The 25826-nt window shown below is 36.3% G+C and overlaps 1 protein-coding gene across 1 annotated transcript in view; it reads right to left on the bottom strand.

The window, feature by feature from the left end:
• Nucleotides 1-5041: 5041 nt before the first annotated feature.
• The window catches only part of C4H4orf47 (chromosome 4 C4orf47 homolog), a 43989-nt gene continuing 23204 nt past the window's right edge, over nucleotides 5042-25826 (bottom strand). The window contains exons 5-7 of the mRNA XM_049772394.1: nucleotides 18305-18484; nucleotides 7270-7436; nucleotides 5042-5090 (exon numbers count right to left, since the gene is read on the bottom strand). Coding sequence (XP_049628351.1) covers nucleotides 5042-5090; nucleotides 7270-7436; nucleotides 18305-18484 — 396 coding nt within the window. The remainder of the gene's footprint in view (nucleotides 5091-7269; nucleotides 7437-18304; nucleotides 18485-25826) is intronic.

Genomic DNA, 25826 nt, shown 5'->3' with positions numbered 1-25826 from the left:
TGGTCCCCTGTGCTGCCAGGGGTGATTTCTGAGCATAGAGCCAGGAATAACCCCTGAGCACTGCCGGGTGTAACCCAAAAACCAAAAAAAAAAAAAAAAAGAATTATAGCGTTGGGGCCAGAGAGATAGTGCAGCAGTCGGTCAGGCATTTGCCTTGCATGCGGCTGACCCAGGCGGGACCCGGTTTGATTCCCAGCATCCCCTATGGTCCCTCAGCCTGCTGGAGACTATTTCTGAGTGCAGAGTCAGGAGTAATCCCTGAGTACCACAGGGTGTAGCCCAAAAACCAATAAAGTTTTTTTAATTAAAAAGAAGAATTATAGCCTCTCTATTCACAGAATTGCAAGTTTTATGTTGGAAATTTTAGATTGCAGTATCAACTAAAAATACAGAGCAGGGGCTGGAAGAGTAGCACAGTGGATAGGGTGTTTGCTTTGCATGAGACTGACTCAGGTTCAATATGGACAGTAAGAGTATAGAATAGGGAATATTATTAACTTTATGCCAGTATGTTTGAGAACATAAATAAAATGCACAATTCTACAGAACATATAAATGCTCAAAATTTGAGCAAATATAAAATTTGAATTACTGAGATTTTCTGGAGGGTTTTTTTTTTGGTGGTTTTGTTTGTGTTTTGTTTTGTTTTGGGGCCACAACCAGCAGCGCTTAGGGGTCTCTTCTGACTCTGCATTCAGAAACCATTCCTGAAAGGCTCAGGGGACTTATGGGATGCTGAATATCAAACCTGAGTCGACCAGGTGCAAGATAAGCACACTACCCACTGTGCTATCACTCTGGCCCTCAATATTATTTTTCTTTACTTTACAGTTTATTCTTTATACTAATGGAATATTTACAAGTAAGTTGCTTAACTTACTTTGGAAGTCTTCATACACTTCTGTAATCAATTTATAATTTAATTCTATTATAATTAAAAATACCAGGAGATAAAGCATGTGACACTTTATGTGGCTACAGACACCTCAAAAATTTACAAGACTGACATATCAGTAGGAATGCACCAACTTAGATATCAAAGTAGCACAGAAGCCATCTATGGTCAACAACTACAACAACAACAACAAACCCACTATTACAGAATGATCAACAGCTTGGTAAATCTTCAGACAATGTACCCTCTCACCACTTCTATTCAACATAGTAATAAAAGTTTTTGACTTAATGAACTCTTGTGAAATCTGAACATTTTCACAAATTTTCTTTTGGAGATTTTTTCAATAATGCCATTATCACTTAGTTGTAGACAAACCATATAAAGAAAATTATTTCATGCTTGCTATGGGGATAGGTTTGGGGATGGGTGGGAAACCAATGACAATGGAAGAAATTCTACACTGGTGGTACAACTGGTTTTGAAACAAACATGGGATGCCATAATCAACTGTATTACAAACAACTGCACAAGCCACTGTGTTTGATCATCATCAGATGATAAGTATTGGCTCTGATACAGCATACAGGTGTTTGCCTTATATGCAGATTTGATCCCCAGCACCACTTATGATTCCAAGTCCTGCTAGGAGTGATCTCTGAGAATAAAGCCAGAAGTAAGCCCTAAACACTGCCTGGTATGGCCCACTTCCCTTCTCCTTGCCCTGAAAATATTAGGAAGGTAGGTGATATAATGAGGGTATAATTTATTTTTAATCTGTTGAGACTTGTCTTATTGTTCATAATGTGCTCTATCTTAATGTTTCCTATGAATCTGAAAAGACTATACATAGAGTTGGGGATATGGCTCAGTCGTAAGCCATGTGCTTTGCGGATATAAGACCCTAGGTTCAATTACAGGCACTGCCAATGAAATAAAATAAAATAAAATAAAATAAAATAAAGACCTAGATTCGGCTACTTTGGTTGGAGGTGGGAGGGGAGTTCTATAAATGTCAACTAAGTAAAAATATCAGAATATTAATCAAATTTTCTGTATCTTTACTGATCTTTGTTCAATTTTGTTTGATTTTTTGTTTGGTTTTTGGGCCACACCTAGTGGTGCTTGGGGCTTGCTTCTGGCATTGCTTATGGGACTATATGAGGTGCAGGGGATCAATCCAGGTTGGCCACAAGTGAGGCAAGTGCCTTACCGCTGCACTATCTCTCATGCCTCTGATCTTTGGTCTACCTTGAAATAGTTACAGAGAAATAAATTAGTTTTACACAGTCTGTAAAAATTTTTGGTGTGCCTTAAAGCTCTTTTATATGCACTTTTAATATTATTAATCCTATTACTGACTTTATCCTTTTATGAACTCTTTATTGCTAATGATATTCCTTGATCTTGAGTTTTGATTGATAATAATATAGGGCCTCTAGTTGTCTTTACATTAGTGTTCTTATAATATGAAGCTTTGTACCCTCCTACATTTTTATGACAGTTAATCAGGAAAGTTTCCCTATATATAATTTTGCCAAATTACAGATAGAATATATAATATATCTATAACATATCATGAAAAATTACTAAATTCTTAGAATCACACATAATGAATTCAGGTACTGGAGAAATAACAAACACTAATCCTTGTATTCATTTAAATATGGAACTAAGGTTAAATTATAAAACTAAAAAGAAAGGATCAAAGAAAGGCCAAATGGTCTTGGGTGCATTGGTGGGAAAATAAATAAGGACAGAACTAAATATCAAAGCCAAAGTCAATGATTATAGAATCTGGGGACCTAAATTTAAACAATCTAAACTTAAAGGAGCCTATTATAGTGGGCAGACCAGGGGGCAAATGGATGATGGTTATAGGATGCACTCTGGTGCCATTGGAGGAGGGACATGACACTGGTGGTGAAAGGGCCCTGACTCGTATAAATCAAATTCAACTATGAAGGATTATGTTGATCACAATAGTTTCAATAAAATAAAATTTAAAAAAACTAAGGTTAAATTATTGCAAGATTGATAACACAATAGAAAATTTATGTTGAAAGCACTAAAAATGAAGGGTAGGAAAGTGAGTCAGGAAGGTAACTCAAATAGTAGAGCACATGACTAACATTGCAAAGGCTGAGTTCCATTGCTAGCACCAACAGCCTCTAGAATAATGCTAGGTATGGCCAGTTGTCCCCAGCACTACCAGGGCCCCAAAAAACTGATCCAAACATTACCTGGACCCCCAGACACCTGATTTCTGCTAAGAGTGTCCTTTATATTTTAAAAAAGTAATTGGGTCAATGAGATAATATAGGCACAGGGCTGAAGCTATAATAGAATGGATAGGACACTTGTCTTGCACAGAGCAGACTCAGATTCTACCAGAATCACTTCTATCAGAAGTGATCCTGAGCACAGATCCAGGAGTAAACCCTGAGTGAGCATTGTCAGATGTGGTCCAAATATCAACCACAAAAAAGGGGACCAGAGCAATATAACAGCAGGTAGGGCATTTGTCTTGTACATGGATAATCAGGGTTCAATTCTCGGTATCTCATATAGTCATCTGCGTTCACCAGGAGTGATCACTAAGTTACAGGACCAAGAGTACACCCCAAGCACCACCAGGTATAGACCCCTAAGCCCCCTTGAAACAATAACAACAACAAGACTTGTCTTCACATAGCTTGTCTGGTTCATTACCAGTACTGCCAGTAGTGATCTCTGAGCATAAACTCAACCCACCCCCCCCATCCCTCAAATAAATGGCAATCAAATAAAAATGTAACAATTTTTTAAATTTAAGATGTAAATTTTTTAAATTCAGGTAATATAAATTTAAATATATAAAATATATTTAATATACTAATATATTAATAAAAGCTATATATTAATATAATAAAATTGTATATTATGTAATATATACTTATATAAATAATATATAAATTTAAATATAAAATTCAGGTAATATAAAATTCAGGTACATATACTTTTTAGTTTTTATTATCTGTGCTTTAACTTTCAAATTATTTTAAAAAGCATATAGATGGTTGTTCCTTTTGTTCAATTCAAACAAACAATGCTTTTAAATTATAGTGTTCGAATATTTAATATCATCAATCTAGTTTAATATAACTAGCATCTACTTCACTAACTTTTTAGGGGACTTAAAACATGTTAATTTTTATTTTATTTTCTATGATATTTTTATGAAGATTTACTATTGTAAATAAACCTTTAGGTTCGGCTATATCAAACAGAAATAAAATGATCCTAAAGGAGAACTAAAAAATGCTCCTGAAATATGAGTGTAGGTTAAGAGAAAAATGTAACAAGATTGAATAAGGATGTACCTTAGGATTCGAATTGCCCTTCTGCATTACTCTAAGACAGGAAGACTAGGGAGGATACTACAGGAGAGGCAGTAAGAAGTTTTGAGAGGATGTCAATTGAAAGAAGTTATCAAGTTATCCTAACTTTGTCAATTTTAATAATACATTGAACAAAGAATATATTCACCATCTTCCCTTTATTCCAACTAATTCTACATTTGTCATTGTGCAATATGATGCTCAACAAAGGTCATAAATGGAAGTTAAGTTGAGACATTTACCTCAATATGTAAGGTGTGCATGCATGAGGGATCCTCAAAAACATTTCCTTGAAGCTAAAAATACTTTAATATTATTAGTATTGTAACCATACTACCCGAACTGCAATAAAAATTTTAAAAAGAAGTCCTGAATAGCTTATGTCATTGGTATAGCTATCAAATTCATTTATAAATAATGTCCAAGAAGAAATGGCAAGTTACAAATTTACTGTTTGTTTTCTATACCTCCAGCTCTACCTCTATCCCTACTCTTCAGCTCTAATTTTTTAATAAGAACAACAGCTTTCAAATGGTAAGGTATATTTTAATAGTTCACAAAATATTTTAAAGATGTTCTTAGAAATGTATATTCAAATATAGTCAGCCATCATGTTAAATCATTGAAAAATGCTAATATAATGGAAACAAGGAAGAATATTAGAATTGCAGCTTAAGTTTCTTTATAATGCCCATTTATCTGATCCACATTTTACGTATTTTCAAATAATTAGCACTTGGAAATGACTACATATTTCTTCCAGATGCTAATAGGACTGTATTGAAGCATACGTGTAGTTCTTCTTATTTAGTGTCCTAAAATTAGAAAGTAAATAAGAGTATATGTCAATACATTCTTGAAAAACGTTTTGCATTAAATTTTTAACTATTTACAACATATTGGCAATACAAAACTAAATTTTACACAAAATCTAAAATTTCAATTTACATAAGTCAGATATACTTTTAAAGTAGAAATTAGTGTTGTTTACGGAACTAATTTAAAATACTACTATTTATATATTTATCACATTTAAAATTCAGATAAAATAAGCTAAATTTAACTTATTTTTTAAAAAAACTTTATTGATTGATTGATTGGCTGTTGACACACATCCAGTGGTACTCAGGGATCACTCCTGGCTCTGCGCTCAGAAATCGCTCCTGGCAGGCTAGAGACCATATGGGATGCCAGGAATCAAACTGGGTCCCTTCCAGGTCAGCCACATGCAAGGCAAATGCCCTACTTCTGTGCTATCTCTCCGACCCCTAAATTTGATTTAGATAAGACTTAGATCATTCAAAAAGAGAGATTTGAGTAAACTAAAAATGCTGTAAGGAGACAAATTCCTGATTTTTCAGAAGAGCAATCAGTTGTTCTTTTCTTTCATTCAAACGTATGCTGGGATGTGACAAAATTTTCTCAGTTCTGCTCTCTAGATCAAAAAGAATACAGAAAACCTGACATTTCCTGCTACTACATGAAAAAAAATATCTAATGAGAATTATTCTAATGTTACTTTCTATTCTATTAAGTGAAATTGGGCAGGATACTGATATATAACTTGCAAAAGGATAAAGGTCAAGGAACATGAAAAAATATTCAAATATTCTATATGTTCTATTTCTAAGTTCAACAAGCTACCAACTCAGAATTTATTCCTATAACAACAGGTAATTTATGTAAATGGTGAAGGATAGGCTTATATGTGTAATATAACAACAATATTGATATAATCACTTTCTATAACTGACATAGATGAATCACCTTGCAAAGAAATGTAATTTCAAAGAAAGCATGTCCCTAATATCCAGTAGCTAATTATAATATAATATATAATACTATATATTACCTATAATAAAATATAATATCTCCCTAATTCAGTGCATAATAAAAATTGAATTCAGATATACATGAAATAGTTTAACATTAAAATTTCTATATTAGGTAATCAAATTAATTCTTTTTTTTTTCTTTTTTTGGTTTTTGGGCCACACCCGGCGGTGCTCAGGGGTTACTCCTGGCTGTCTGCTCAGAAATAGCTCTTGGCAGGCACGGGGGACCATATGGGACACCGGGATTCGAACCAACCACCTTAGGTCCTGGATCGGCTGCTTGCAAGGCGAACGCCACTGTGCTATCTCTCCGGGCCCAATCAAATTAATTCTTATTTGGGATATTATACATACAAATAATGGATAAATAATACTTTTAAAATTAGGTTAGACCGTTTTAAAATATTAATATGCTTTTTAAATTCAAAGTACTATTAAATAATATTTATAGCATTTTTCATTAGTCAGAATATTCCTATTTTCATAGATGATTATTTGAAAGAACAAATTTCTTTTCATTGGTTTTGGTTTAGGCCATACCAGGCTTAGTTCTTAGGGTTTTTCCATTATCTCTCTGCTACAAGGACAAAAATCTTAAGTGAGATTACAATTTTTCAAAACTATTGGAATTCTAAAGCTCATTTATAATGAATGAATGACCAATTAGTTCAGATACCATGCTTCTGAGCCTCTGTTATCAGCCAGTATTTCCAGTATAATTAACTCAGTGTTAATATGAAAAACAAGTTTTTTAAATCGTGAATTCAGAAGATGGGAATTAACTTCAACAAGAAATGCAAAGTGTACAGAAAAGTTGGAATTTTTTTATTTTTTTTTTTTGGTTTTTGGTTTTTGGGTCACACCCGGCAGTGCTCAGGGGTTACTCCTGGCTGTCTGCTCAGAAATAGCTCCTGGCAAGCACGGGGGACCATGTGGGACACACGGATTCGAACCAGCCACCTTTGGTCCTGGATCAGCTGCTTGCAAGGCAAACACCGCTGTGCTATCTCTCCCGGCCCAAGTTGGAATTTCTAAAGACACTTCCATTTGTTCTTTCTCAAATTACATATAAAGAGTAAATAACATTCTAAAGATTCAATTTTGAAGATATTTGATACCATTTTTCTCGACTCATGCTCTAAATTTAAAATATACTTACCTTCTGACATTCATAGTAAGTATACTTTCAACTGGCCTACGTTTTGGTACACCTGGTGGATGGAAAATCTTAACCGATTTGGAAAGAGCATCTGCAGGTTTCTGACTGTAAGGGTCAGTAGAATGTGAAGGGTATGGGTCAAAGGTCCCTGCCTTCATTCCACCAGCCTACAAATAAAAATTAAAAAGAGACAGATCAGTGTAGCTGTATAAAATGTCTCTAACATATTTACATTCTGAAGAAATTCATATTTTAGTGTTGTCTTTAGAGTTGGTTTACATGTAAAGATAGCTGTCTAAAACAATATTTATGGTGCCAGAGAGATAGCACAGTGGTAGGGCGTTAGCCTTGCAAGCGGCCAACCCAGGACCAACAGTGGTTTGAATCCCGGAATCCCATATGGTCTCCCGTGCCTGCTAGGAGCAATTTCTTAGCAGAGAGTCAGGAGTAACCCCTGAGTGCTGCAGGGTGTGAACCAAAAACCAAAATAAATAAATAAATATTTAAAATTGTCCACACTATTTAATCTTTCATCAAAAACTTTTTCAACCACCAATGTTATGGTTTTAAAACACAATGATGCCAAAAATTATCTATTCAAATTTAATTGTTCTGGAGGATGGTAATATTCTAAACTATTGCCAAATATTAATATTTTAATGAGTTTATCTGACCAAGCTACCATAAAGCAGAGAGCAAGTACTACTGAGTGTCCAGCAGATGTTTGTTATTTTTTTAATTCTTTTTTGTTTTGTTTTTATTTTGTTTTGGATTTGGGGGGGTTCACATGAATGACGCTCAGGGGTTACTCCTGTTCTGTGCTCAGAAACCACTACTGGCATGCACGGGGAACCAAATGGAATACCGGAATTTGAATCACCGTCTGTCCTGGATCAGCTGTGTGCAAAGGCAAACTCCCTATCACTAAGTTGTCTCTTCGGCCCCAGAAAAAAAAAAATAAGAATAGAACTTATAAACAAAAGATAAGAAGAAAATGTAACTTCAAATTTTTCTTTCTATTTAGATAAGTAAAAATATTTTTCACAGAACAATATACAAAAGGAATAATTGCTTTGATATCCTGAATATACTTAATTTTTATCTTTATAAAATTATATAAAGTTATAGCTTTTATAAATTATATCTCCATAAAACTCTATGAATCATAATAATTTATTTTTATTAGATATTCTTCTTGTTTGTTTGTTTATTGGGTCACACCCAGCAGTGCTCAGGGGTCACTCCTGGCTGTCTGCTCAGAAATAGCTCCTGGCAGGCATGGGGAACCACATGGGACACCGGGATTCGAACCAACCACCTTTGGTCCTGGATCAGCTGCTTGCAAGGCAAACACCGCTGTGCTATCTCTCCGGGCCCAAATATTCTTCATTTTTCTAAACCAAATATACAGACATTTAAATTTTTGAAAGATATGGTTGTAATTTTTCAAGTTTTGCACACATGAAGAATAATAGATAAGTAAAGAAAAGTAAAATTAATGTAAAAGACAATAGGTGGGGCCAGGGCAATAGTAGTGGATAAGGTTTTGCCTTGCATGCAGATGACTTGGGTTCAATTCCCAAAATCTCTTATGCTCCCTCAAGCCTGCCAGGAGTGGTCCCTGAGCACAGAGCCAAGAGTAATCCTTGAGCATTGCCAAGTGTGGCCCCCAAACAAACAAAAAAAGACAATAGGTAAATTAAAATATGGAGAAATGTATATAAAAATTAAGCCAAAGTACATTATGCCTTAAAAATAAAAATAAACAACTATCATAATTAGGAATCACAAAAGAGTAAAGTGTATTTATATGTATAGAATATAAATATATATAAAATAGTACTTTTGTAAATCTATTAGTAAATTTGAAAAAATAACCAAAAATATCCAAAATAGAACATGTTAACCAAATATTACTGATGTAAAAATACTTATGAAAATATTAACAGAAAAAAATAGAACGTTAACAGTGGATAAGCAAACAGGAAATCTATTCTTGGTAAGGGGAGAAGATGGCTTAAAAACATCATAGCTGGGTACTGAAAGAAGATAAAGTAATATGCATGGGGCCCCTTCATTAACAACATGGTAAGGGGTCAGAGAGATGGTACAGTGGTAGGGCAATTGCCTTCCAAGCGGCTGACCCAAGATGGACCCGGGTTAAATTCTCAGAATTTGGAAACAACCCAGATGCCAGACAACAGATGAGTGGCTAAAGAAGTTATGAGGCATATACCTAATGGAATACTATGCAGCCATCAGAACAAAGGAAGTCATGAAATTTTTATATACATGGATGAACATGGAAACTATTATGCTGAGTGAAATAAGTCAGAGGGAGAGAGACAGACACAGAATAGTCTCACTCATCTGTGGGATTTAAGAAAAATAAAAGACAGTATTGTAATAATACCCGGAAACAATAGAGATGAGGGCTGGAAGAACCACCTATGATATGGAGCTTAGCAAAGAGTGGTGCAGGTAGAGAAGTAACTACATTAAAAACTATCATGACAATGGTAATGAGTGAGAGAAATAAAATGCCTATCTTAAAAACAGGCAGGAGAGGGGCCGGGTAGGTGGCGCTGGAGGTAAGGTGTCTGCCTTGCAAGCGCTAGCCAAGGAAGGACCGCGGTTCGATCCCCCGGCGTCCCATATGGTCCCCCCAAGCCAGGGGCGATTTCTGAGCACATAGCCAGGAGTAACCCCTGAGCGTCAAACGGGTGTGGCCCAAAAACCAAAAAAAAAAAAAAAAAAAAAAAAAAACAGGCAGGAGAGGGAGGGGGAGAGGGGTGGCATAAGTGGTGGGAAGATTACACTGGTGAAGGGGTTGTTCTTTTCTATAACTGAAATCCAACTACAAACATTTTTAATCATGGTGTTCAAATAAATATATTAAAAATAATTCAGAAATCATATAATGAATGGATTATTCTGTTGCTTTGAAAGCAACATGATATACTTTAATTGGTTACCAAATAAATTTCTCAACATAATATCTAAAAAGGTCATATTGACAATCTATTTAGTGTATCATATTTCTGTAGAATAAAAATGGTAATTTCTTTTTTACCCAGGCAGAAGCAGAAACAGAAGCCTATGCAAACATATGAAAGATGAAGAAGCAGACTTTTCCAAAACTGAAAGAAAAGTGTTTCTGGAGAATGAAAACATTAGCAGAACGATCATACCTAGTGAACCAGGGAATTGACTGGGTTAGATGCTTTGGGGTGGAGGGAGTTAGGTTACATTCAGAATTCCTTTTTTATTAGCTTTGACATTATTAGATCCAATTTATGTAGAATGTTATTTATTTCTCCTGAGCTGGTTGGTACATGTACATAATATAACAAAACTTTGAGAATTATAATTTTTAATTTCTAGTGTTTAAAATATAATTCATAGTCTTTCACAAGCACTGGTTGTGAAATAATGGGATTATTGTCTTAAAAGAGAAAAAATGTCAAAATGTAAACTGGACTTAGACTTCAATTATGAAAAACTATTTTATTGAATTTTCAGTGTATTGTGTTTACTTAAAAAATAGTACAAAGGAAGAATACTAAGAAATAAAGTTAGCTATATTTTCCACATTAAAAATATAAAAGTGGTAATTAAAAATGTAAACCACAGTGTTAAAAGGAAAAAAAGGGGGGCCGGCGAGGTGGCGCTAGAGGTAAGGTACCTGCCTTGCAAGCACTAGCCAAGGAAAGATCGCGACCGCGGTTCGATCCCCCGGCGTCCCATATGGTTCCCCCCCAAGCCAGGGGCAATTTCTGAGCACTTAGCCAGGAGTAACCCCTGAGCATCAAACGGGTGTGGCCCGAAAACCAAAAAAAAAAAAAAAAAAAGGAAAAAAAGGGGAGAGTGAGAGAGAAGTAAAATGTCTAGCCCTGAGGCAGGAAACTGGGACACTGATGGCTGGAAATGTGCACTGGTAAAGGGTAGTGTACATTGTATGACTGAAATTCAATCACAAACAATTTTATAACCATGGTGCTTAAATAAAATAATCATTTTAAAATTATACCAATATGGGGCCAGTGAGGTGGCACTAGAGGTAAAGTGTCTGCCTTGCTAGCGCTAGCCAAGGATCAGGACCACGGTTCGATCCCCAGGCGTCCCATATGGTCCCCCCCAAGCCAGGGGCAATTTCTGAGCGCTTAGCCAGGAGTAACCCCTGAACATCAAATGGATGTGGCCCAAAAAACAAAAAACAAACAAAAAATTATACCAATATACTTAATATCGTTGTATATACATACCTAGTTTATTCATTTTTTTACATATAATAATTTTTAAATAGAGGAATCCTCATTCAACTCAAGACTAAGGCTAACAAGGAACTGTACATATGCATGGCATATAATACTAGAATAAGAGATTAAAAATTGAAAATTAGGGAACTAAATTATTTGCAGATATAATCACGAATCTGAAAATGATCAGAATAAAAGTGGTCAATAAAGTGAATGATTTTGACTCCAATTTTGAGGCAAGAAAAAATAAAAAATACAAACCTTTCTGAGGCTAGAAAGATGTCTCAAAAGGCTAGAAAGCAGATGTTTTTCTTTAGGCCTGAGATCAACTACTGGCACCATGAATTAGCCCTGAACATTACTAAATGTGGACCCAAAAATGAATCAAAAATAAAGTATTCTAATACACTCATAATTCTAATTCTAAATATTAAATTTTAACAGAAAAAGTATAGCCTATCATAAACATTTTCAAAGTTCTAGGAAATAAGTATAATAGCCAATAAAAAAGAACTAGGGCATCCATTAGTAAACATAATAAATACTATTTGAAAGTAGTGCTGTGCTCATAAAAATAAATGTCAAAGAAAATATATATTCCACTTTTAAAATTTAAAAATGGGAATTTGTATTTGATATTGATGGTATTTTAACTCATAAGTGTTAAAAATTAAGAGGACAAGAATATAGATGATTGAGCATCATGAGGCACTGGGTTTGAGCCCTGATATCTAAATAAACAACTTTTATATGCATATATAAAGTTAAAGTTTTCTATCAGTGATATTAGGGACAACTGACTATTTTATTTGACTTTGAGTCGCATCCAGCAGTACTCAGGATTTACTCCTGGATCTGTTCAGGAATTACTCCCAGTGAGTCTTCGAGGAGCAAATGGGATGCCAGGAACGAAGCCCAGGTGGGTCATATGCAAGCAAGTTCCATACCTAATGTTCTATTGCTCCCCCACACACACACAAATGACTTACTTTAAAAGCTTTCTTATTGAGATTCTTTTTTTTTTTTTTTTTGGTTTTTGGGCCACACCCATTTGACGCTCAGGGGTTACTCCTGGCTATGTGCTCAGAAATCGCCCCTGGCTTGGGGGGACCATATGGGACACCGGGGGATCGAACTGCGGTCCGTCCTACGCTAGCGCTTGCAAGGCAGACACCTTACCTCTAGCGCCACCTTCCCGGCCCCGAGATTCTTAATAGACATACAAATATAGGCATGCATTTATAAATTTGAAATATATAGAGATTAGTCCAAACTCAAACAGATGACCCCTAAGTGCATGGAAAGAAAAGTGTCTTCTCATAATTATGAAAATGCAAAGCAAAACAATGAGGTATCATCACAAACCTGTGAAAATGTCTAATATACAAGAAACAAGTGTTGAATAAAATGTGTAGCAAAGCATAGTCCTTTATTCTGTCTGTGGGAATGTAACTTACCACACCTGTTAGGAAAAACAGTAGAATTCCTCAAAAAAATAATATTATAAATTTCTAACTATCAGCTATCACACTTTGGGGTATTTACCCCCAAATTATAAATATACTTAATTTGAAGAGCTAAATGTATATCCATGTTTAATTGCAACATTATTTACAGTAGCTAAAACTTAGAAATAACTGAAGTTCCCATCTATAAAGGATTGATAAAGATGTGCATATATATTCAGTGGAATACTACACAGCTATTTATAAGAGTGAATCCTACTATTTAAAACAACATGAGAGGGTATTATATTTAAGGAAGTAAGTCAGACAAAAACAAAATCACCCTTAGGTTTCACTCACATGCAAAATATAAACCAAGCACTTGAATTAAAACAAAAGTGAACTTTTAGGCTACAAGCTAATTAGTAGTTATCATAAAGGAAGAAGGAGGATGGGTAAATAAGACAAAAGGAGCTGTATGGTGAAGGACAAAATTGGACTTTACATGAATGAGCTTAATGTAATATATACAAATGAGATTTCAACAGTGCAAACATGAAACATTTTATAGTGCAATGTTATTATAGTTAAAAAATTAAAATAAAACTTTTAAGTGCCAATCATAGAAAGATGATAAATGTTGGGGCCAGAGAGGTGGCGCTAGAGGTAAGGTGTCTGCCTTGCAAGCGCTAGCCAAGGAAGGACCGTGGTTCGATCCCCGGCGTCCCATATGGTCCCCCTAAGCCAGGGACAATTTCTTTTTTTTTTATAGTGGCATACATATTGTTGACAATAATATTTTAGGTACATATTTACATAAAATCAGGGGGGATTCCCATCGCCAAATTGTCCTCCCTACACCTCCGTTTCTGTCCTACCTCCCATTTCCTTTTCCCTCACCCCAGGGCGGCTAGAATATGTGGTCCCCTCTGTATCCAACCCACTACTTAGTAGTCTTGCACCTGTTTGGTCTTGATGCCTCCTTTATTTCCCCCTCTAACTGGAGGCAGGACTAGTTAGTTCAAGTTGCGTGGTTTTGTTTGAAAAAGAGAAAAGTGATAAACTGGGGTAAGAATCTAATACCCCGAAAATGGGCGGAGTCCTTCTAAAGGCTCTCATCATCAATTTGGGAGATGGAGAAAAAGAAGGTGAAACACTCCACTAATACCAAAAGAAGTATCAAATATCCAGTGAGGGCTCCAGCTATATCGATAAGCACCTCAAAGAACAGACAAAACAAACAAACCAACAAAAAAAAAACAGACAAACAAAAATCACGCCATGGTCTTGAATTGAGAAACATGGTATAGCACATAACGAAAGAAAAGAAAGGGGCAATTTCTGAGTGCTTAGCCAGGAGTAACCCCTGAGCATCAAATGGGTGTGGCCCAAAAAACCAAAAAAAAAAACAAAAAAAAAAAAAACAAAAAAAAAGAAAAGAAAGAAAGATGATAAATATAATAGAAGCCCAAAAATATGCCAACAATTTTAAAATAAAACTTTTAAAAAATAAAACTTTTAAAATAAAACAAGGCTCTGAGTTTACAGAGATAAACACCCTTAAAACTTCTACCACAATAAAGATACAAAACACTCCTCTACCCATTATTTTCTTTCCATAAAAATTGGATTTGAAAAAAATTAAAAGCTTGATACTCATCTCATTTTTTGTTTTGTTTCATTTTTCAGTTTTTCTGGTTTTAGGGCCACACCAGGTGGCACTCAGTGGTTACTCTTGACTATGTGCTCAGAAATCACTCCTGGCTCGGGACCATATGGGACGCCAGAGGATGGAACCACGGTCTGTCCTAGGTCAGCTGCATGCAAGGCAAATGCCCTACTTCTGCACCACTGCTCCAGCCCCACTTATTTCATTTTTGCATCAAAATACACATGTATGTTTTCTAATGTTATGGAAAAGGGGAATCATACTGAAAATTATATGCAATTCAGCACAAAGAACGGATAAATTTAAAAACCACATTATTAGATTTATTTGTTCGTTTTTTGTTTGTTTTAAGGCCACACCCAGTGGTGCTCAGAGTTATTCCTGTCTCTGCTCTCAGAAATCACTCCTGGCAGGCTTGGGGGACTATATAAGATACTAGAGATTGAGATTGAACCCAGGTTCATCCTGGGTCATCTGCATGCAAGGCAAATGCCCTACCACTGTGCTATCGCTCCAACCCCATTATTAGATTTCTTAATAGCATAACATATAAAATATAAAGTCAATGGTTTGAATACTAAAATATTACTTTAATACAAATGAATAAATTAATAGTATCTTAGAAATCAATATAACAAAAATATCATATCTTACTAGAAAATCTCCAGGGGAAATGAGGAAAATGCACAGAATAAAACCAAAGATTTATCTGCTAAGGGTAATATCAATATGCAAATAAAATTTTATATTATTCTAATATTGGGAGTAAGATAAGTCTTGCTGTTTAAAAAATATAAGGATCATTTAGTTTTTATTCATAAATAAAATTTAGTATCTGGGACATAGTTCATTCTAATCAGCATTTTTTTTTTATTAATGCTACAAGTGTTATTTGTTTATTTGTACATTTTTATTTGAATAAAATTTGGTATAGTGTTTTTGAGACTCTTTTACTTCTATTTTTCTCTTTTGGAAGGGTGGTTTTTTTTTATAATTTTTTATTATGAATTATGAGAACAAAAGATGCAAAGAAAGAGGATAAGGTAAAGTTACAGTGGAAGGACAATCACCCATAACATAATTATCAGAAGAAGTCCCCTTGCTGATATCTTAACTTTGAATTTTCACCAAAGAAAGTTAAGATAAATAAAACAGAATCCATGTGCAATTACTTTTTCCCTCAAGTCCCCAGATTGTAGCACATTATAATATTTCTTAACAGCACACAAGGCAATCTAAAGCCATCAAACTTACGTAACTCCTTAAACATTAGAGGCATAGTGTTTTTTACATTTCCATGTACATGCATATTAGCTTAAGTTAACCTCAAATTTTAAGTGGGTGTGTTTTAAGGATTAGAGTCAAAGGAGCACAGTAAAAACGGTGTTAGAGTGGCAATTGTTGTTTGCATAGGCCCACCAAAATATGAGAGGCATGGAAAGGAATAGCCTTGGCCTAAATACAAAGAGATCCTACCCCTGAAGTTTCCTGGCATAAGACCAGCTCTAGGCCTCAGGAAAGTTATCGTTCGCTCCAAGACATTGTCCGTAGCGCCAACACACTTATCACACAGTCTCTGTTGTTGGTCTCATGTTTCTGTATTAAAGATTCTGGAATCTGCATGTCCTACATTGAAGTCATGATGAGGAGTGCCTTCTCGTTTCACCTCACCATGAAAGGGGAATGCAGGAAGCCCTGTCCTATAAGCAGGTTGTTGTTGTTGTTAAGTCTTCTCAGTGTTAAAGGAAGTCTCTTTTGAGCAGGACGATGTCTGAGCAGTGGTAGGGTCTTCTGTGGTAGAGGATTGCTTCCAGGTGATGTTATAGACAAACCTCACCATAAAGGGGCAATACAGCAAGCCCTGTCCAGTAAACAGGTCATTGTTCTTGTTGTCTTCTCAGTGCTAAGGGATGTCTCTTTTGAGTAGATCGATGTCAGAGCAGCTGTAGGGTCGTCCCTGGTACAGGAATGCCTCCGGGTGATGTTATATACAACCTTGGATGTTTTGTAAATGTCTTCTGTAGATCAAGGGGTAAATGGAGAATGTCCATTCTTCTGAGGCCTGTGCCAGGTCTTTATGTCAATGTTCAGGGTGTAAGGTCTCATTGTACTACAAGATTTGTGTGTTCCCCTTTCTATTAGATAAGAACTTATTGGTATGTATAGTATTTTCCCATGTCAGTGTGCCTACGCAAACAAGATATAAAGCCACGTGGTGCTATCAGATATATGGGGGCATAAGAACATTTCCAACAAGACCCATGACTTGGTTCAAACATAAGTATTAAACTGAGGGATTCTTTCACACCAAATTCCATATTGAGCAGTTCACAAAGAGAAGATAAAAAAAAAATGGGGGGGGATCATCACTGTATAAGAAAGTATTTAGCAAAAGTTATAGCCGTCAAAGAAAACACCCATAAAATGTTGAAAAGATATGTGTCCTTTTTATGCCTTTTAAAATAGTTGTGTGGGTGTTAACTCTAGGGCACCACTTTGGTCTGTGAATTAGGACTCAAGAGTACTTAAGTTAGAAAGGGTAAAAAAGGAGTAATGATGATAGGAGTTAAAGAAGTTAAAGAGAAATATGAACTTATGAAGGGGTATGCAAAAGGGCAGAGTACAAAATGGACATTCTGCATACATAAAAACATAATTCAATGATAGTGAGTACTAGTAATGTTTCTTGTGAGAGTACTATTAATGTTTCTTGTGCTATCGCCCCCGTGCGATTTTGAAAATGTAGACTGGACAGAGATTACCAGTGCCAGCCAAACCTCCTCCTGCCTGACTCCCGGCTCCCAGGAAGGAGAGATCCTTCAAGAAGCTGGGAGAACAGAAGTTCAGAGCCCCACCCAGACCCTCCCTAAGGAGCCGCATGGATAGTGGGGGAAGGCCTAGGGTCCTTCAAGCTCCACCAAGGGACCCAACTCACCGGCTTGCCCAGGGGTGTGGCCCGGGGAAGCCCTGGAGATCTGGAGCAAGGCGGCAGAGGGGTGCTGGGGTTACCCAAATCCCGCACCCCCCCTAGGCCTGGCCAAGCAGGCCACCGGCATGGCGTGGGCCTGCCAAACCTCCTCCTGCCTGACCTCTAATCAGCATTTTAAAAGCAAAAATGGTGGGCTGAAACAATAGTACAGAGAGCAGGGCTCTTGCCTTGCATACAACCTACTCAAGTAGGAGCCACAGCACCCCCTCTTGTCTCCTGAAACCTGTCAGGAATAAGCCCTAAGCACCACCACATGTGGCCCCAAAATAAAATAAAAAAGTGGTTTGGATTTCTAAGGTTTTCTTTTTTTTAGAAACATACATGTATGATTTAAATACAGGTATTTAAATCCACTGTAAATGCAAATATTTTTGATGCAACATATAATTACTTTAAAATTACATGAAACCAGGGTTTCATTATTCCTTAAATAAGCTATATTTGCAACAAGCTTCATACAGTTGGGATGGATGATTCTTGGCATATAAAAGTCAAATTTTTTACATATGCAAAAAAATAATTTGACAATAATTTCTTTTAATGCTTTTAAGGCCTTTACATTCTCAAAATTTTAACTTACTCTTTGATACCCTAAAACCTTTGATTAAAACATATTGTGCATTGTACATCTATAAGATAAAAGGCAATGACATAAGGTAAAATTTTAACTTACCTTTTTCCCAGGAGAAGGAGGCTTAAAAGGGCTTGTAGTTACTTTACTCTTTTCTTCTCTTTTAATTGGTGGTAGTACTGCATCAGAATAGTAAGGATTGCTATCAAAATAATCTCTGGGGTAAAGATTTAACTTGAAGGGTGACCCTTTAATTAAACGACGGTGTTCTTCTATGTGTTTCTGTAAATTAGTTTAAAATTATGAATAAGTTATTATTCATATCATTATTTTTTATTATTATTATTATATTCATATTATTAATTAGAATAAGTTATTCAAATTAGAAGAACATAGAATCAAATCTTTCTATTTTAAGTATGTGACTTTTTCATATTAGTATACTGGATTCACTTATTTAAAATTTCTTGTTAAGCTGGTTTTATGATATACAAGTTTTTTTTACTTGTAAGAAGCAAACTACAAAAATGCATTTTGGATATAAATTTATTGGAAGCTTATAAATCTATCTCCTGGGCTATTTATAATAACTATTCAAATGATTTAGTGAATGAAAAAATTTGTGTCTGGTTCAAACTCTGACTATATCCTAGATTTCTAGAATTTCTCTGGAACTCTAAAAAAGTTATAATTTAAGAGTAACACTTCCTCAACAATAAATGTGAATGAGCTCTTCTTCCCACTTATGCTGTGTAATAAATTTTAGCTTTTACTTATAAAATAAGAAATAATAATTTGGGGCTGGAGCGGTGGCGCAAGCGGTAGGATATTTGCCTTGCACACACTAATCTAGGACTGACGTGGTTTGATTCCCTGGCATCCCATATAATCCCCCAAGCCAGAAGCGATTTCTGAGTGCATAGCCAGGAGTAATCCCTGAGTGTCACCGTGTGTGCCCCCCCATAAGAAATATTTATATAACATACTATACTGGTATTAGTTACCTCATATTTAAGAAAAATGCATAAATTTCCCTCTTACAATCTTTTCAATGGAACATGAAGTATGAAAATGATTTCTTTGTAAAGTAGAAAAAGTAATCTTAGGAAATATAGATTCAAAGGCAACTATAAATAAAGAACAATAGACATTCTTTTTAACATACTTATTTGGCAAGGAATGCAAAGTCTTTTAAGGCCCGAATCAGGATTCAGTTTTCCTATAAAAATCCCTCACAAAAATAGACCATTTTTAACTTAATCCTATGCTAAATTTCTCCCCACTTGGGGAGTTCTTTTTTCTCCTTTACTTTCCAATAAACTTTTCTACATTCTAACTCTGAGTCTGAGCATCATTACTACTCAATATTTTCATTCTTGAAAATATTGAAAAACCAGAGAACAGTATACAACCACAGAGATCAGCTGCCAACATTCCTGCATCAAACTTGATGAGGTTCAGTCCCTGCCCTGAGACTTCCACACTCCAAAGAAGAGGTACTTAAAACTGAAAATTAGGGCCATAATGGTAGCATAGCGGTAGGGCATTTGCCTTGCACGCAGTTGAACCAGGACAGACCTTAGTTCGATCCCCCAGCATCCCATATTGTCTCCCAAGCCAGGCGTGATTTCTGAGTGCATAGCCAGGATTAAACCCTGAGCATCACCGGGTGTGATTCCCTCTCCCCGCAAAAAAACTCAAAACTTACAATATGCAGAGAACAAAGGGAGAGATGGGCAGTTTAGGTTAATGTCAAATTGAATGTTTCATCAAACATCTAAAGAAAACCATTGCCAGAAAAAGACTGTATGCTACAGGAAGACTGATAGGTGGTGGAAAGTCAGTCTGGATAATCACATTGATTGGTATCCTATGACTTAGAGGTCTTTTTTGTTTAACTTGGCCTTATAAGTAAGGTAAATTGCTTAACTGGATGATAAAAGCCATTAAAAGCAGAACTGTTGAGACAAGAGCCTGACCATAAAACAGAAAGGGCTGCTGAACTGCATGCAGCCACAGGAGTAGCAGTGGCTACAAGTAATTTTTAAACTCAAAAATTACACTGATATGAGTGTACCCATTCAGATATACAGTTTTTCTAGTCAAAGAGCACCACCTACCACAACACATAAGAAACACCACTAAACTGCAAAGTCACAATGGGAAAGCAACACAGAATCCACCACACTTAGTGAATGAAGATAGTAGTTCTGAAACACAATTAATGTCAGACATCTATATAGCCTTTCTTTTTTTTTTAATTTTTTTATTTAAACAACTTTCTTACATACATGATTGTATTTGGGTTTCAGTCATGTAAAGAACACCACCCATCACCAGTGCAACACTCCCATCACCAATGTCCCAAATCTCCCTCCTTCCCACCCAACCCCTGCCTGTACTCTAGACAGGCTTTCTATTTCCCTCATACATTCTCATTATTATCTTCAAAACGTAGTTATTTCTCTAACTAAACTCATCCCTATTTGTGGTGAGCTTCATGAGGTGAGCTGGAACTTCCAGCTCTTTTCTCTTTTGTGTCTGAAAGTTATTATTGCAAGAATGTCTTTCATTTTTCTTAAAACCCATAAATGAGTGAAACCATTCTATCTTTCTCTCTCTCTCTCTCTTTCTCTCTGACTTATCACTCAGCATAATAGATTCCATGTACATCCATGTATAGAAAAATTTCATGACTTCATCTCTCCTGCACCAGTTAAGAGATAGAGTAGCAAGATGGATCAGAAATTTGAATCCAACATTTAGCTGCCTACAGGAAAAATATTTGAATAGTCAGAGCGAACACTCAAAATCAAAAGTTGGAAGACACTACTTCAAGCTTAAATAATTCCCTTAAAATACTTCCCTTAAAAGGCTGGGTGGCCATACTAATATCAGATGACATAGACTTCAGACTTAATAAGGCTGTAAGAGACAGAGAGGAACATTTCTTAATAATCAAAAGATATGTACATCAGGGAGAAATCACATTCCTAAATATATATGTACACAATGAAGGGGCAGCAAAATACTTAATGCAAATGCTAATAGACCTGAAGAAAGACATCAATAACAACACAGTAGTAATTAGAGACTGCAACACTGCTCTGTCATCTCTTGATAGATCAACCAGGTTTAAATTCAACAAGAATATATTGACTTTTAAGAAGAAATGGAACAATGTGGCTTAACAAGGCTTTTCACTGCCCCCCCCCAAGAGCTGAATACACATGGGATTCCAATGCACATGGGACATTCTCCAAGATGTGTTGGTCAATAAAAACATACCTTCATAAAATAAGATAGGAATTGTATCAAATATTTTCTCAGACTATGATGAACTAAAAATAGAAGTGAGTTACAACATAAACAGAGCAATAACTTTAACACCTGAAAATTAAATAGCTAACTACTCAACAGCCAGTGGATCAGAGAGGAAAGCAAAGAAGAAATTAAAAGATTCCTGGAAACAATGAGAATAAAGACACAAATTATCAGAATTTGTGGAACATAGTAAAAGCAATACTATGAGGAAATTTTACAACTTTGCAGGCATTCATCAGGAAAGACAAAAGGGCCTACATAGATAATTTAATAACACAGCCTCAGAAATTGTAAAATGATCAAAAATATGAGCTGAAAGCAGGCAGGAGTAAGGAAATAATAGAACTGAGAGTATAAACTAATGAACAGAATACCTCCCCACCCCCCAAATTAAAAAGATCAATGAAAGTAAGATATGGTTCTTTGAAAAAGTAAGATAAACCATTAGCAAAACTCACAAAGAGAGAAAAACTTAATAAATTGAATCAGAAATGAAAGGAGAGATGTCACTACAGATACTATAGAAATCCAAAGAGTAATCAGATATTATTTTGAGAATCTTTGTGCCACAAAATGAGAGAACCTGGAAGAAATGGGTAAATTCTTGGACTCCTATAACCTCCCTTGGTAGAACCAAGATTATCTGGAATACCTGAACAGACTAATCATTACCAAGGAAATTGAAATGGTAATCAAAAGGCTTTCCCCAAAACAAAAGCTCAGACCCAGATAAATTCACTAGTAAAGTGTTTCAAACTTTTAAAGAGGACCTATTGCCAATTCTTTTTAAGCTCTTCCAGGAAATTGAAAAACAGAAACACTCTTAAACATTTTCGATGAAGCTAATTTCATCCTGATACCAAAAGCAGAGACAACACCAAAAAGGAGAATTACATCCCAATATTTCTAATGAACGCAGTTGCAAAGATCATCAACAAAATACTAGCAAACAGACTACAATAAAAAAGGTCATACCCTCCCCTCCCAAAAAAAGGGGGGGGACCAGAGAGATAGCATGGAGGTAGTGTTTGCCTTTCATGCAGGAGGACTGTGATTCAAATCCCAGCATCCCATATGTTCCCTGAGCCTGCCAGGAGTGATTTCTGAGCATAGAGCCAGGAGTAACCCTTGAGCACTGCCAGGTGTGACCCAAAAACAAAAACAAAAAAAAGTCATACATCATGTCCAGGTAGAATTTATTCCAGAGAGCAAGGATGGTTTAATATCTGCAAGTCAATCAACATATATCATAACAAGAAAGCATATGACAAGGTCCAGCATCTATGAGTGACTAAATACTCTCAATAAGATAGCAACTAAATATAGTCAAAGTCATTTACCACAGCCCATGGCAAACATTATACTCAATGGGAAAAAACTAAAAGCCTTTCCTCTAAGATCTGTCACAAAACAAAGTTGCCCCCTCTTAGCACTTCTATTCTGTATAGTACTAGAACTACTAGAACTTGCCATAGCAATTAGCAAGAAAAAGATATCAAGTGCATCCAGATAGGAAAAGAAGAACTCAGCCTCTCACTTTTTGCAGATGACATACTATATATAGAAAACCCCTAAAGATTCTACAAACAAGTTTCTAGAGACAATAGATTTGTATAGTAAAGTGGCAGGCTACAAAATGAATATACAAAAATCCCTGGCTTTATTATATACAAATAATGAAAGAGAAAAGAGATATTTAAAAAAAAACTCCATCCACAATTGTGCCCCAAAAAATCAAGTACCTTGAAGTCAACTGTCACTACCCGCAAAGGTATGTTTCCATTTATTAAGGAAGCACGCACCAGACATGGCTTTTGGCTTTCCGGGTGCAGTGCCTAATTTTCCTCCCAAGAAATATCTGCCAGAAGGCCCCTTTGGAGAACTCAATCATTGACCCTCGCATGGATTACTGGCTATATTTCTGACATGGCTGTGACATTATATTTCTCTTTTTCTTTTATTTTGATTTATGTCTCCTTTTCTACTACAGTAATTCGGCCTTAGTTGTCTTGCAGCACAAAGAAATTTCGGTTCGCTACCAAAGAAAGCCCGGCAAAAGCTCCCCGCTGGCTACTTTATTTGTGACTCTTACTTCAAGTATAACCTGGCGCCAGCAGCTTGATTTTCTAAGTCTAGCTCTATGGTAGTAAACAATTATTTCTGTCCTCCCAAAAATCCATTTTCCGGCCACTGCAAATACATTTCTTCCAAAACCAGTCTCTCTCCTCCTGGTTTCTTGAAAAACCTGTTTTTGCTTACCCAAAAACACCTCCATCTCATCTTTTCGCCCAGCCCTCTAGCAGGGCTCTTTCTTACCTACTTCGGGTAGTTATTGGATATGTAGATTCTAGGGCCCGGTCTCGTTATACTGCCACTCCTGAAGATATCCTACTCTTTGTTTTCCCTGAAGACACCTTGCATACCAGAGTTTGTGCTTAAAATGTCATCTGCTGAACAGTAAAATTTGTCTCTCCTCTCATGGACGTGGGTCCCCATACAATGCATTTTGTGTGGTCTCATTTATTTCATATTTCATATCCGTCTGCCTCATGCTCTTGCTTTTTCCCAGTGAGGATTTACAGACCCCACTAAGGTCTTGCATAGGGACGCAGCACGTCCGCAGCAGTCAACTACTAAAGAAGTAAAAGACTTTCTTTTTGAAAGAAAACTACAAGGGCCCGGAGAGATAGCTCAGCGGCGTTTGCCTTGCAAGAAGATCCAGGACCTAAGGTGATCGGTTCAAATCCCGGTGTCCCATATGGTCCCTCATTCCTGCCAGGAGCTATTTCTGAGCAGACAGCCAGGAGTGACCCCTGAGCACTGCCGGGTGTGGGAAAGGAAGGAAGGAAGGAAGGAAGGAAGGAAGGAAGGAAGGAAGGAAGGAAGGAAGGAAGGAAGGAAGGAAGGAAGGAAGGAAGGAAGGAAGGAAGGAAGGAAGGAAGGAAGGAAGGAAGGAAGGAAGGAAGGAAGGAAGGAAGGAAGGAAGAAAGAGAAAACTACAAAACAATGACACAGGAAAATGTAAACACATACCCTGCTCATGGATTGGGAGGATAAACGTAATTAAAATAACAATACTTTCCAAAGTATTTTACATATTTAATGCAATAACTATAAGGACACCCATGACACTTATCAAAGAAATAGCTTGAACACTCCTGAAATTCATATGGAACAATAAACCTCAATGAATAGCTGAAGAAATTCTTGGGAAAAAGAAGATGGAAGACATCACTTTCCCCAACTTCAAACTGTACTATAAAGTAATACTAATTAAAACAGCATGATAAGGGGCCAGAGAAAAGGCACAATGGTAGGGCATTGCTTTGCACACAGCCGACACAGGACAGATGGTGATTTAATTCCTGGTATCCATATGGTCCCCAAACAAGCCAGGAGCAATTTCTGAGCACAGAGCCAGGAGTCACCCCTGAGCACAGCTGGTATGATCCAAAAACAAACAAACAGAAAACAGCATGATATTTTAATATAGACAGACATTAGCCTTCAGATCAATGAAACAGACTTAAATATTCTAAGATGAATTCTTAGGTATATGAACAATTGACCTTTTATAAAGGGTCAAGAAATACAAAATGGAACAAGGAAAGCTTCTTCAACAAATGGTGTTGGAAAAACTGGTCAACTACATGCAAAAAAGTGAACTCAGGGCTTGAGTTGTGGCACAGTGGTAGGACATTTGCCTTGCATGTGGCTGACCTAAGATGGACTGTGGTTCGATCCCCTGGCGTCCCATATGGTTCCCCAAGCCAGAAGTGATTTTTGAGCTCAGAACCAGGAGTAAACCCTGAGCATCACCAGATGTGGCCCCAAACACCCTCCCTCAAAAAAGTTAACTCAGGTCTTTCTTTTTGCACAGAAGTCAAATAAAAAAAATGACCTTGATATCAGACCTGAAACCATAAGGTACATAGGGAAAATGTAGGTAGAACTGAAGGCAGACACTGAAGCTTCTCTTCAAGGATGAAAGTAGCCACTGACCAAGCAAGTGGAAAGAAGATAAATAAATGGGACTGCATTAAAGTAAAAGCTTCTGTACCTAAAGAAAATTGTAAGTAGAATTTAAAGTAAATAATAAGTAGAATAAAAAGACGACCTATAGAATTGGAGAAATTATTTACCCTATACCTGCCACACCCCACTCAGGAGGAACACACACCAAAGTGTAGTGCTCTCCTGAAAAAGAATTATTTGCCAAAAAGGCCCGCATAGAGCAGTCAAAATCACTTGACCCTTTGCGTGGATGGTTTGGCAATAATTCATATATGTGGCTGTAACT

Source organism: Suncus etruscus, chromosome 4 (genome assembly GCF_024139225.1).
Source record: "Suncus etruscus isolate mSunEtr1 chromosome 4, mSunEtr1.pri.cur, whole genome shotgun sequence".
In the NCBI taxonomy this organism is placed as follows: Eukaryota; Metazoa; Chordata; class Mammalia; order Eulipotyphla; family Soricidae; genus Suncus; species Suncus etruscus.
The sequence above is the reverse complement of the archived record's forward strand: the minus strand, read 5'-3'. Positions and strand labels throughout refer to the sequence as shown.